Genomic DNA, 12,012 nt, shown 5'->3' with positions numbered 1-12,012 from the left:
TTGCGGAGGGGTGTTGCCCCTCTCTGTCAGTGCTCACCAGAGTCTCACACTGAGGAAGCCTGCTTTATTTATTCTAAATCTGTCCATGCTACACTCTTTTTGGGGTGTAAGGTGCTTTTGTTTGTACCATAGTAAAAAAAAAAAAAAAAAAAAACTGTAAGATTCACAATTCTCTGTCTCCTCACTCTCTCCGACTGAAATCTTAGTTTTGAAATCTCTCCTCTGTGAATACTTTATCCCTCTAACCCTCTAAAACCCTTGGTTCCTAGAAAAAGTTCCTTTAGTGTAAATGCTGCTAAATGAGACAGTGTTTTAAAAATGGTGACTTTCATGCAGTGCTGCTAGATGGGAATAAAGATTACACCCACTTCAGCTGTGTCCCGTTAGCACTGGGAATATTTCAGCTCCTTTGAATCCAAAGAATCATATTATCTCAATTGATGACAAAGTTTCCTAATTAAAGTTCTTAATTAAATTAATATTTGTTTATTTGTATAATCATGCTGGAAAACTATATAAAAAATATTCTCATGTAGATGGAAATCCCAAAAGATTCATTTCACTTTTGACCACATAATCTACATATAACTTAGCTACTTTGGTTCCTGTAACACCGTCTGCAGACGACCTTATCCCATAAAATGAAATGTTAAAATATGCAAAATGCAAAAATATAAAAAAAAAACTTCAGTATCGTAAAGGTTGGCATAAATTGCCCTATTTAAGGCTGGAAAGGAATGCTTTAAAAATTTGTGGTTGGAAAAATTTGGTTTTCTGGGTCTCAAAATGCAAGAGAGTAGTGAGAATAGTGTTGGTTAAACAGAAAGTTTAAAGGCAGATCACAGTGGAGAACCTGTTCTGTAGCCAGGACACACTATTTGGACAGCTGACACAGTTTAAGACGACATTTTAGAGATTGTGGGACGAGCTGCCCATGAAAATGTCATAGGCCTAACCATTTTTGCTGTCTTGCTCTGATTCTTCTATTCTTTTCTTTTTCCCATATTCTTTTCATCTCTTTGTAAAAAAGACTATCCTTTATTGTGAGCATTCAGTCTGTAATTCCTATCCTTCAATAAAAAAAAGGAGCCTGGGTTTCTGGCAGGCTATCCAACAGCAATCCTGTGGCTTTGGCATTTTAAGTAGACAGGAGGAAAGAAATGGTGGGAGAAATGAAGAGAAAGAGTCAAAGAGGGAAAGAGCTTGTTGTGGATGTTTGAGTTTACCTAAATGCTTCCAACTAAGTTTCAGCTCCAAAAAATTTAAGTCAACCTTATAATTTCCTCTTTAAACAGCCTGTGGACAATCTGTCTCCCAGCTCATCTGATGCAGTTTAACCGAGGCTCAGAGGCAGCATGCGTGCTGTGAGAAATCAGCCTGTCCTCAACCTGCTCCCACAGAAAAACATGAAATCATCAGAAAATAAATGTTGTGTTTGCTGTTGGACAAATAGAAAAGGTTTTTTTTTTACACACATTGTGACTAAAAGGTGGTGTTTTTCAGTGTAAGGTTGCTTCTCTGAGGCTGCAGGGTGGTGTGGCGGTTAGCTCTGTGTCTGCTCAGCAGTAAGGTTGCTGGTTTGAATCTCAGATTTCTGTGCGGCGTTTCCATATTCTCCCTGTGTGTGTGTGGGTTTTCTTCAAGTTCTCCATCTTTGTCCTACAGTCCAAAAACATTGGTCTTAGGTTGTGTGAGTGCTTGTTTGTCTCTGTTATGGACTGGTGAACTGACCGGGTGACCCCCTCCTCTCACTTGGTAGCAGCTGGGATTGGCTCCTCCACCCAATACCTTAAACTGGATTAAGCAGATATAATATTAAATGGATGGATAGATGATATTTTCCATTTCAAAACCCAGAACCTGACCAGACTGCAGCTGGTGGCTGTTACTGTTAGGAAGCACAAACAGATCTTCAACTTCTGAACAGACCTTTTTTGACTTTTAAAAAGATGACCATTAGTCATTTTAATTACAATTTGACAAAATGCAATACTATAATATATAATCCAATCGATGGATGGATGGATGGATGGATGGATGGATGGATGGATGGATGGGCATAGTAATGAATGGTGATTAATCATAATTATACATGATTAACTAATTTGTGAGCTGTGATTAATCTGATTAAAAATTGTAATTAACAGAAGGGCAAGACAACGAAAAACAAGCTGCTGCTGATCTCCTGTACCGAATGAGTTTGTCTGTGTGTTTGATGTAACTAGGGGAGTGTTAACAGCTAACAAATTACTTTTCTCTTCGGATCATAGCTCAGCCAACAGGATCCACATGCAGCTTGTAAAATCGGCCAGTCAACATGAACATGTGCATGCACACGTGCACACACAAACATGCGCACACGTGTCTGAGCTGCTCTGGGATTTTTGGGGCTTTAGATATTAAAAAATTGCTGAATGCTTTACTGACCACTCAGCAAACTAGATATGGGATGTATAGAAAGGTCTGGGACTGTGCTCACCAACATGAATTAATTCCTCCTCTATAAGACTCTGTGTATCCACTGAGACGCCACAGGCCTTCATCACATCCTACATAAATATCTTTCAAAGTATAACTCTTAACATGAACGCCAACTGCTGCAACAGTTGCCAAAGAATTATTCCTTTCGTTTAAATATAAGCTTAAAACATTAAGAATGTGTCTGTTTCTTTTTAAAGAGGTATTTGTAATGTATTTTGGTTGTTCATGTTTTTTCAGCCACTGTCCAAAGATCTGTTTAGAGAAGAAAATAAGTAGAATGAACACAGAGCCTCAGAAAGTGAGGATGACTTGTGTTTTTAGCATATTAACTTTCCTTTTTTTTGTTTTAATCTAAAAGCACTGTACTTTGAAAGTCCCATCAATTCCATCTGTGCTCTGAAACAGAGGAGCAACTCAGTCCAATTCACCCCACAGCTATGCTTGGAATCCTCCTCTGATTTTCTTCATACTGGATTTTTCATATTTCTGTTTTCTCCTTAATTTCTATAACAACTGGTCTTTTGACGCCATGTTCACATCTGGTATTATTGTCCACACTAGTGAGCATCTTTTTATCACAACACTCCTATCTATAACACTGTTTTTCTGCACTTCTTTTAGGTTTTCTCTTGCTCTTTAAAACACTGTGTTGCACTTCAACTTGAAAAGGGTCTTAGAGATGCACTCCCAAACTTTTGCCATCTTCTAGCCCACTATCAACATCTAATTTGGCATCCATCTTGCATCCTACCAGTACTGTGAGCTCTCTCCAGACAGTAAAAAACAGTCTAATGTTGACTTTGGTCTTAGCTCTTGCTCTGTCTCTGGCTCTCTTTTGTTTCCTCTTGTCTTCCGATTACATCTTCTAATATTTCTTTGCTGAATTAGCCATGGTGTATGTTCCAGATTGCCTTTTTGTGTTTTTTTTGCGCAAAGTCACAGTGTCCTATATGAAAAAGTGGCATAGTGCAGATTCTCAGCTGTGGGACACTGTGAGGACAGTGAGAAATGCACATAATAGATGTCACCGTGCCATCAAATGCAGCGTTTTAAGGCTGAAAAGTTACAGAGTTGGTCTTTATAGTTGAGTCCAGTCATTGCATATTACTATACGTTACTTTTAGGCATATGATACAACTACATGTACAATCAAATGAGCCGGATGAAAAAGGCATGTTGCAGGGCGGCAGAGGATGTTAATATTTTAAAAAAGAGGCTCACGACCTTTAAATACTACCTATTTATGTAGCTTACTCTACTCTGTTTTTATTGTTTTTTCACAGTTTCTATGAACTCCTTTATCCACACTTTTATCCTCGTTGCTCTGTTTTGTTGTTATTGTTTGTAGTTTTATTTGATCATTGTTTTTACTTTTTAACTTTTATAACTTCAGTGTTTTCATCATGGAGAACCTGAAGCCATGCCTTCAAAGCACAGAAACGCACAATACTTTTTTCCTATTTGCTAACACTCTGCTCTTGTTCTGCTCTCCTTCAGCTTTTTCTTGACAGTAGCCTTCTCCAAAACAGTTTTTTTGTCAGACTCTATATAGACATCTTTTCTGCCACAATGTCCCTTATGTTTAAGTATTTTGATGTAATAAGCTAGCCAAGCTCTGGCTCTTACTTTATTGCCTCCACAAGTGCTCCAAGCCTCTGAGAGCGAGAATCATGCACGTAGAGGGATACATACAGAGGGGTTGAAGGTGGAGGGACAAATGGTAATTGAGTTTGATAGACATATCACCAACCAATCGTTTAGAACGGGATGGTGTTTTTTCAGTGACAAGTTGAATTAATTACTTGGCTGCAGTTGGGCTTTGAAGGGGAGTTTAAGCAATATAGTAAAAAATGCTCCTGGAAAACATCTCCCTACCTTTCATACTTTTATATTTATATTCAATTAAGAAACAGAAACTTGAGTTTGGAGTTAAGTCTGTGCAAAATAGGATGGGGGCGAGGAGAGGGGTGGTGGGGATGGGTACTTGTGTGTATGAGTGTGTGTGAGAGAAAGTAGGATCAGGCGTGTGGCTGTACTTTATCCACAATGCTGTACAGAGAAAACTAACAAAGTCTTCAGTAAATCCTTTATCCTGAGCATGCTTTAGGCAGGGTTGTCAGAAAAAAACTGCCTTCTAACAGTTAAGACACCTGCTGCAGAACCAGACTCAAAGAGGATGGTCATGTGACAAACACAGAAACCTCAAGTCAGTGATACTTGGAAAGAGAAACACGTTAATGACAACAATGGTGTCATATCTATACATGGAGAGTAAAGAGTAAAGATTAAAGAAGAGGAGCTCAGGGTATCATGCAATGTTCCCTGGCATAGTGTTGCCCATGCCTTTTAGTGAGTATTTAAACCAGAATGGAGAGTGTCCAAATGTCTTTATGAAGCAGGTAGCATGGCTTGTACCGTGTGTAGATACTTTGAAGAGGTATTCCTGTTGATGAAACAAATAATTTTTGAAGGATTTATATATGGAGCCATTTTGAATGCTTTATAGTCCTGAAAATTTTTTATTTGTGTACATGCACATCCATGTTTTGTGTCTGCATTGCACTAATTTAAAGTTAATGTTGGTCTGTCTTGTAGGAGGGGCTTCCAGTATAAAGCTGGAGTGGAAGCTCCAGGTGCGAGATTCATTCATTTGCAGCTAAATGCCTAACTATTAAAATGGCAATGTTTGAGCTCCTAAGGGATGTTTTTGTAGTTTGATTTGGTGTTCAAGTATTTTTTGACCTTTTTGCAGCTGAGTTATGAGTTTTGCAAAGCTGCACTGTCACTTTACTGGTGAGCAAATAAAGACAAGCACCAGGTTGAAGAACTGAGCTTCCACTTTTCCTTTCCACAACCCCCCATACACCTATGGGGTTCGGAGGGTGCACACGAGCCTATATTTTTGAATTGGGGCCAGGTGGGATACAATGAAGGATTACTATTATACTCAGTAGAACCTGTAATTGTCAGAGGACTCCGAATCTGAACTGTACTGAAACAAAACTGTGATCTGTGCCATTGTTGCACATGCTCTAGCTGCTATGATATAGCTCCTTGCTGTGTTTAGATACGTTCAAGGAATTTGTGGGCATGAAAAAGGGAATGGATATAATTCATGTAAACCTCTGTTATGACACTGTGTATAACCAGAACACCACTTCAGGCACTGCTGTCATCACATGTCATTTATGACCATTTTAAGTTTTTGGCATGATGTTTGACATTGTTAAAATACAACAAAATGGTGACAGTTTTGGTGATAGTTTGAGCCAGGGTGTCATCCACTACACCGTTAATAACTCAGCATGACTTGGTGAGCAGTTTGTGAGGACATGACCAGCAGCAGCCTGTGCTGATGGTAAAAAACATCTCTGAAAGATAAAAAAAAAAAAAATCCGAATATTAACAGGTTAGTTTGAATCACAGTAACAGATACTTTTATGTTACTGATGTCTCTGCTTCACATCATTCCTGTCTCCGTATGTTTCCCTCCCACTCTTTGGCTGTAGAAGGTATTTCAGAGCGACACCATAACAAGTGCTGGAGTAGGTCCAGGCTTCCTAACGTCATGAGCTGAACAATTTCCAGCTTCCCTCCCACTCTCTCTCCCTTTCCTACTGCCTCTCTGTGTCTGTGTCTCTCAGTGCCTGGTTCTTTCTGAGCGATCATTCCCATGATTCCCTCGGAGTCGGCATGGCGTGCCGGTAGGAAACTCAGCCAAGTAGGCTTCCTGAGAGAGCAAGAGAGGAAGTGCAGTAATAAGGAATCAGGAAGGGGGTGTTGGTTAAAAATAACCCGCCTATATAAGCTAGGACGAGAGCCCACTCTCCGTCTCCAAGTTTCAGTCTGAGATAGAAAACCACTGTGCTAGGCCCAGAAGCTCTCTCTCTCTCTCTCTTTCTCACTCTCTCTCTCTCTCTCTCACACACACACACACACACACACACACACACACACACACACACACACACACACACACACACACACACACACAGTGTAGTCCAACTTTCTTCTTTCTTATGTTTCAGGGAAGCAGAAAAATAAAAGTAGGTGTTTCTGATGTGAGGTGTTCTTTTGTAAACTGCTTGGTTGTTCATTTTAATGAGATGTTTCAAAAAACATCCTCACCATCTTGTTTACTTTCACATTTTTCTACATACACTGCAAAGGGACAGCTCATCTTTAGCAAAGTCTGAAGGCTTAGAAAAGGCCAGTTTCAGTCAAAGGTGACAAGCACCAATCTCTACTTTTGATACCTTTTGACTTACAATAGATTTATGTAAATAAATATCATATATTCATGTTACAAAAGAAACAGCAGAACAACTTATTCCATTGTTTTATATTTAGGTAAACTTGGATCCTCTGTAACAGAGTCACTAATAAATAAAAAGAGCCTTGTTTGTTGACCTCTTAAAGAACTTTTACATACTTTTCAAGCCACTTTCATACAAACTCATACAACACGTACAAAGGGTTTTTCCTCTAACACACATACATCTATAAACACATCAGAAGCAAATTGAGGTATTGGACTTGAGCCTGAATACCAGACCAGTCACATGATTAAAGACAATACATAATCATACTGAAAGGTCCAATGTTTGTTCAAATCGAGACCAAAAAAAACATAGGGTTATCGATATTCATTTCAGTTATTCGAAACCCACCAGGAACTGACATGAGGAAAGTAGAACATGGGTTTTCCTAAACTGGAAGTCTTTTGATATCTATTGAAGCTCTTGGGATTATTGTGTGACCTGGAAGATTGAGAATTTTGGTTTATTGAGATAAGGGAGGACAACATGCGGCAAAATCAAAATCCTTGCATATGAACCCAAACACCTCCTGTGCAATCTGTCACAGCCCATGCTCTTTGTTTTTCTAGTTTTGATCTTAGGAGTTTTATGCTGTTACTTTTTTCGTGCTATTTTCTTCTTTGTGTGTGTGTGTGTTCCATTTGAGTTTTCTAATTTTACCACAGTGTGTATGTATGTGTTGAACCACTTAGTCACTCTGCTTTACTGTTTTGTAATGTTTCAGATCCTGTTTTTTTTGTTTTGCTTTTGTTTTGTTTTTTTGGGGGGGGGACGACGACGACTGATACTGATGATGGAGCACCTTCAGTCCCTAACAGACGTCATGATGCAGTATTGGGTCATGGAACCACTTGCTGCTAATAAAGGTATTGATACTTTTCAGCACTCAAAAGTTAAATGTTTACTAGTTGTGTACAAGTGCTGCTAAAAACCTAAAACAAACTAAACATGGTTACTAACATGCAGGACATTTACAACTGGACATACCATTCCCCATACGATGCTCAGAATAATGGCTATCCATAGCACCCAATCAGTAAGTTAAAATATCCTGCTTGATTTAAGTCAATTCTGAAAATATCTAAATATATAAAGTTGATATTTTAATATAAATTAGAAGAGAGAACACGTTGAGAATGAAGAAAGGAGAAAAATAAAGATTAAAAAATAAAATATGATGAAAGGGAGAGTTAATGTATCAACATTTTCATTCTTTTCTAGTTTCCTCATAGCTTTTACAGCAGTTTTATGTTTTATTATGGACATTACAAATAATGTTTTGGATTACATTATCTGACTATAGATAGGCTGCCTTCTTTACATTCTCAGTAGATGCATAGGTCCATAATTGATCTTGTTTTGCTGATCTGAGAGAATCTTACATTTAAAATGGGTTCCTTTTTTTTCTTCTTCTTCTTTTTTTTCCACATTTGACTTCATTTTTCTTATAATGTGTTTGGATGTTTACTGGATAATTACAAGAAGTTGAGCCAAATGATATGGATGGATAGAGAAGTGCGGGGATTGTTCTCTCTGCTTGTACCTCTGAAGTATAAGAAGCTGAATTTGACAGAAAAAAAAAAATTATGGTGACGTTAGCTCCTTGCTGCGCTGCATCAGTCTGTCATGACGCACAGTTGGCACGTTCTGACATTTTTGTTTAGCAAAATATTTTGTGGTCATAAACTCAGCGACACAGTATGCAAGCAAGTGGTGCAAACATTTCAGAATATGATATTGAAATGATTAAATAATTATTAATTATTTGCGTAAAAGCGCATCGATTCCAAAAGCATATGGCGCATGGCACCTGTCGCATCTCTACTCCTGGAGGTTCTTTGACTTTGCTTATTTTTTCAGTAAAGTAACTGCTTTTATTGCTGGTACAGGGGCGGTCTCCGTTTCTCTCTGTGCTTCCAGTTGTTGGACAGGTTTGACAGAGGGGCGGGTTTTTATCCTCCCTGAGAAGTTTAAGTACAGTAGTTCTCTGCACTCCGCTCAGGTCCTCTTCTGACTCTCCCACCTCCTGTCTGCTCAGGCTCGTAGGCTGACTTTTTATACCGAGGCTAAATTTAGGGGGTGGTCGGTGTGCGGCGTCCCTATCCTGAACGCACATCCTTCCCCAGTCCTGCGCTGGTCTGATTTATGCTGCGACGTTAACAAGAAAAGTTACTCACAGACGCATAGCTGCTCATAAGGAGCAACAGTTATCGGACAGCATCAGAAGAAAAGCGCTCCCCATCATTTTTGCTGGAGGCTCTGTGGGTTCTGTTGACTTCTCCCACAATAGCTAAAAATACGTCTTTTGGTAATTACTATTTTTTCTAATTTTGTTTATGATAACGCATGGAAATGGCCTTGAGTGGAACAATTTTACCTTCAATTTCTACGTTTTCTAACCAAAGAGAGAAATACTGGGAAGATGTAAGTAGAGCTCTTTTTACTTTTAGCCAATTGCTGCTTCTGGCTCAGCGTATCACACAGCTTCGTGCACTTGTTTGTTGCCATCGATTTCACATATCTGATACAGGGTATTTGCTAGATGTTGACTTTGGATCGGTCTGTTGCTACGCATTTGCTATTTCTGTCAGCTTATCATTGTCACGAGTAACTTGTCAGGGCTTTTTTTTTTTAAGTAAAACCCTAACTGCAGCCCACTCTCTTATCTCGCTCCAGAGATGGAAAGGCGCCATGAGTAGCATACCAGGCGGAGGCAGTTGTCTGGACACAAAAGACGAAGAGGACCTGGATAAGTTCTTGGATCTTGAATTTATTCTCTCAAACACCACCGAATGCAACAATGCGCCAACCCCAGGGACGGCAGCAGAGTCATATCGACACCAGGAATCTGGGGGATCCGCGTATCACCAGCAAGAGCTCCAGCACAGCGGAGCGCCCCAGCAGTTGGCCAGTTACAGTTCAGTCCCAGAGATGAACATTCCTCCCCCGCCCTACAACAGCCTGATGGCAGAACTCCTTCGCTCCGACGTGGATACGAGTTTCCCTGATAACAACTCTACCTTCCAAGGGAGATTCTTGATCAGCTCCACCCCTTTCTCTTCGCAGGATTTATTTTCCGAGCACCTGAGTATAAAAATTGAGCCCACATCAGTGGACGCTTACGGACCTGTCAGTGGTCTGGTGCCTCAGAGCTGCATCAAGCAGGAAGGGAACGTCTCCTGTATGATGTCGTTCGAGCAGCAGCCGCGGCTGGCCAACTCCCCGCAGGCCACCACGGGGAGCATGACTCCGCCGCTCAGCCCGGACGACCTGAGGAACTCCGAGTGCCAACAACCCCAAATGTGCAACTCCACCTCGCTGACATTCCAGCAGAGTTTTCCCCGCCGCGCTCCAGGCGTATTTCCTCAGTTGAACACCGGAATCCAACTTTCCTTCGGGGCGCACAGACACCATCAGTTCCCTGGTGTTTTCGGAGAGGATGCAGCCATGAGCGTACAGCAGCAGCCTACGGCCGGCCAGCGGGTGCTACTTACCCCACCGTCCTCCCCTCTGGAAATCATGGACACCAAGCCAAAGAGGGGTCGCCGGTCCTGGCCGAGAAAACGGACTGCGACGCACACCTGCACGTTCACTGGCTGCGGGAAGACTTACACCAAGAGTTCCCACCTGAAGGCTCATCTCAGGACGCACACAGGTAGACAAACATCTAAATGCTGATAGTGCTGACAGTTGTTCATTCACCCAATATGCATTAAAAAATGACATGAACCATCTTTGTTTTTATGGTTCTAGGAGAGAAACCATACCACTGCAGCTGGGAGGGCTGTGGCTGGAAGTTTGCGCGTTCTGACGAGCTCACACGTCACTTCCGGAAGCACACTGGACATCGGCCTTTCCAGTGTCACCTGTGTGAACGGGCGTTTTCCCGGTCAGATCATCTCGCACTGCACATGAAGAGGCATATGTGAATAAGTTTCCTGGGGACAGAAAACAGGCTACAACAGACAAAGACTACACCGAACCTCACACCTACTCAAGTAAGCTGTGAGGATGTAAGCAACAAGTCTGCAGGTATCCTGTAGGAACTAGTTGTGTCTTTGCAGGATAAACTGTATGATGGGGCCACCACTGAATAAACATAGCCTATGCATAAAACTAAACTGAGTTGGTTCTTCATCAAGACAAGAAGCCTTTTAAATTTGGCTTAGCTTCAGGTTGTTTTATACGGAACACAATTAAGTCAATAACTTTTTCTTTTTTAAAAGAAAAACAATAGAAAAATGTCATATATAAAGCTAATTTCAAAGAAATGGTCATGCAGATTTGACAAAGACAGATGAATTCTGTTCAAACAATTCTTTTTCTTATTTGTTTTATTACAATGATGTAGCTGGTACTACATGATCATGCTAAGAAGTAAGTGGTTACACAGACATTTGGGAAAATCCTGTTTGTGTTTGTATTTGGCTATCAGTGCCTTCGATGTCACATTATTGCACATCTTACGAGAGCCATATTCTCTACTGGCTTTGAGAAAATCAAAGTCTCATTCTCCAGTGATATTTCCATGGACATACGTTGTGACAATGTTTTGCTCCAAACAGCGGTTGGTTTTGTTCTCCTTGAAGACTTGAAATTAAAATGTGTTGTGAGTGAAGCTTCATTAAAGTGGATGTCATCTCAACTTGACTAAGGAGGGACCACACTGACTTTAGAAAAAAATGTATTTGTCTGTGTCTTGAAAATGTTTTGCCATGTAAATACAATGTTTATACTTTGTGAATAGTTTATTTTAATATACAAATTAAATGGATAACTGGGTGTCTGAGTCCTATGATTTTAATAGAGATGCATATGAGCTGATGTAAACACACACACAGACACACACACACTGGTTTCCATTTAAAAAGGTCAGTTTTTACCTCATACAGTAAGTACCTGGAAATCTACTGAAGTATTTCCAATTTATTTATTGAAGAACAATTGATTCTTTCCTTTCAGATTCTTTCCTTGGAATAACTTAAAATAAGTAATTTCCTGCAGGAAATCAGCAAACAAAGAGCATCTAGAAAAATGTAAGGTCTCATAGCAAGCTTGTGTTTGCTTGTTTAGAGATGGAATCTGATTTCAGATATATCTAATGTTTGGTTTTATTTGATGACATTTATTCTGGAGACAGTGATGATATATATCAATACAAGAATATTCCTGTTTAATGCTAACAGTGGTGGATAACACATTTACTGACTTG

General features: G+C 40.1%; 1 protein-coding gene across 1 annotated transcript; it reads left to right on the top strand.

Moving 5' to 3' along the window:
- Positions 1-8,808: 8,808 nt before the first annotated feature.
- On the top strand, positions 8,809-11,576 carry LOC121653674 (Krueppel-like factor 2). Its single transcript, XM_042007306.1, has 3 exons — positions 8,809-9,224; positions 9,477-10,455; positions 10,554-11,576. The coding sequence occupies exons 1-3, from the start codon at positions 9,147-9,149 to the stop codon at positions 10,727-10,729; spliced, it is 1,233 nt and encodes a 410-aa protein (XP_041863240.1). The 5' UTR covers positions 8,809-9,146; the 3' UTR covers positions 10,730-11,576.
- The last annotated feature ends 436 nt before the right edge of the window (positions 11,577-12,012 follow it).

Source organism: Melanotaenia boesemani, chromosome 14, assembly GCF_017639745.1.
Source record: "Melanotaenia boesemani isolate fMelBoe1 chromosome 14, fMelBoe1.pri, whole genome shotgun sequence".
NCBI classification, from domain to species: domain Eukaryota; kingdom Metazoa; phylum Chordata; class Actinopteri; order Atheriniformes; family Melanotaeniidae; genus Melanotaenia; species Melanotaenia boesemani.
The sequence above is the reverse complement of the archived record's forward strand: the minus strand, read 5'-3'. Positions and strand labels throughout refer to the sequence as shown.

Bases quoted from the DNA above. Each gene is read 5' to 3' on its own strand.
- LOC121653674 (XM_042007306.1), top strand. From the start codon at position 9,147: ATGGAAATGGCCTTGAGTGGAACAATTTTACCTTCAATTTCTACGTTT. The intron at 9,225-9,476 runs GTAAGTAGAGCT...ATCTCGCTCCAG, and splicing joins GAGAGAAATACTGGGAAGAT to AGATGGAAAGGCGCCATGAG. The intron at 10,456-10,553 runs GTAGACAAACAT...TTATGGTTCTAG, and splicing joins TCATCTCAGGACGCACACAG to GAGAGAAACCATACCACTGC.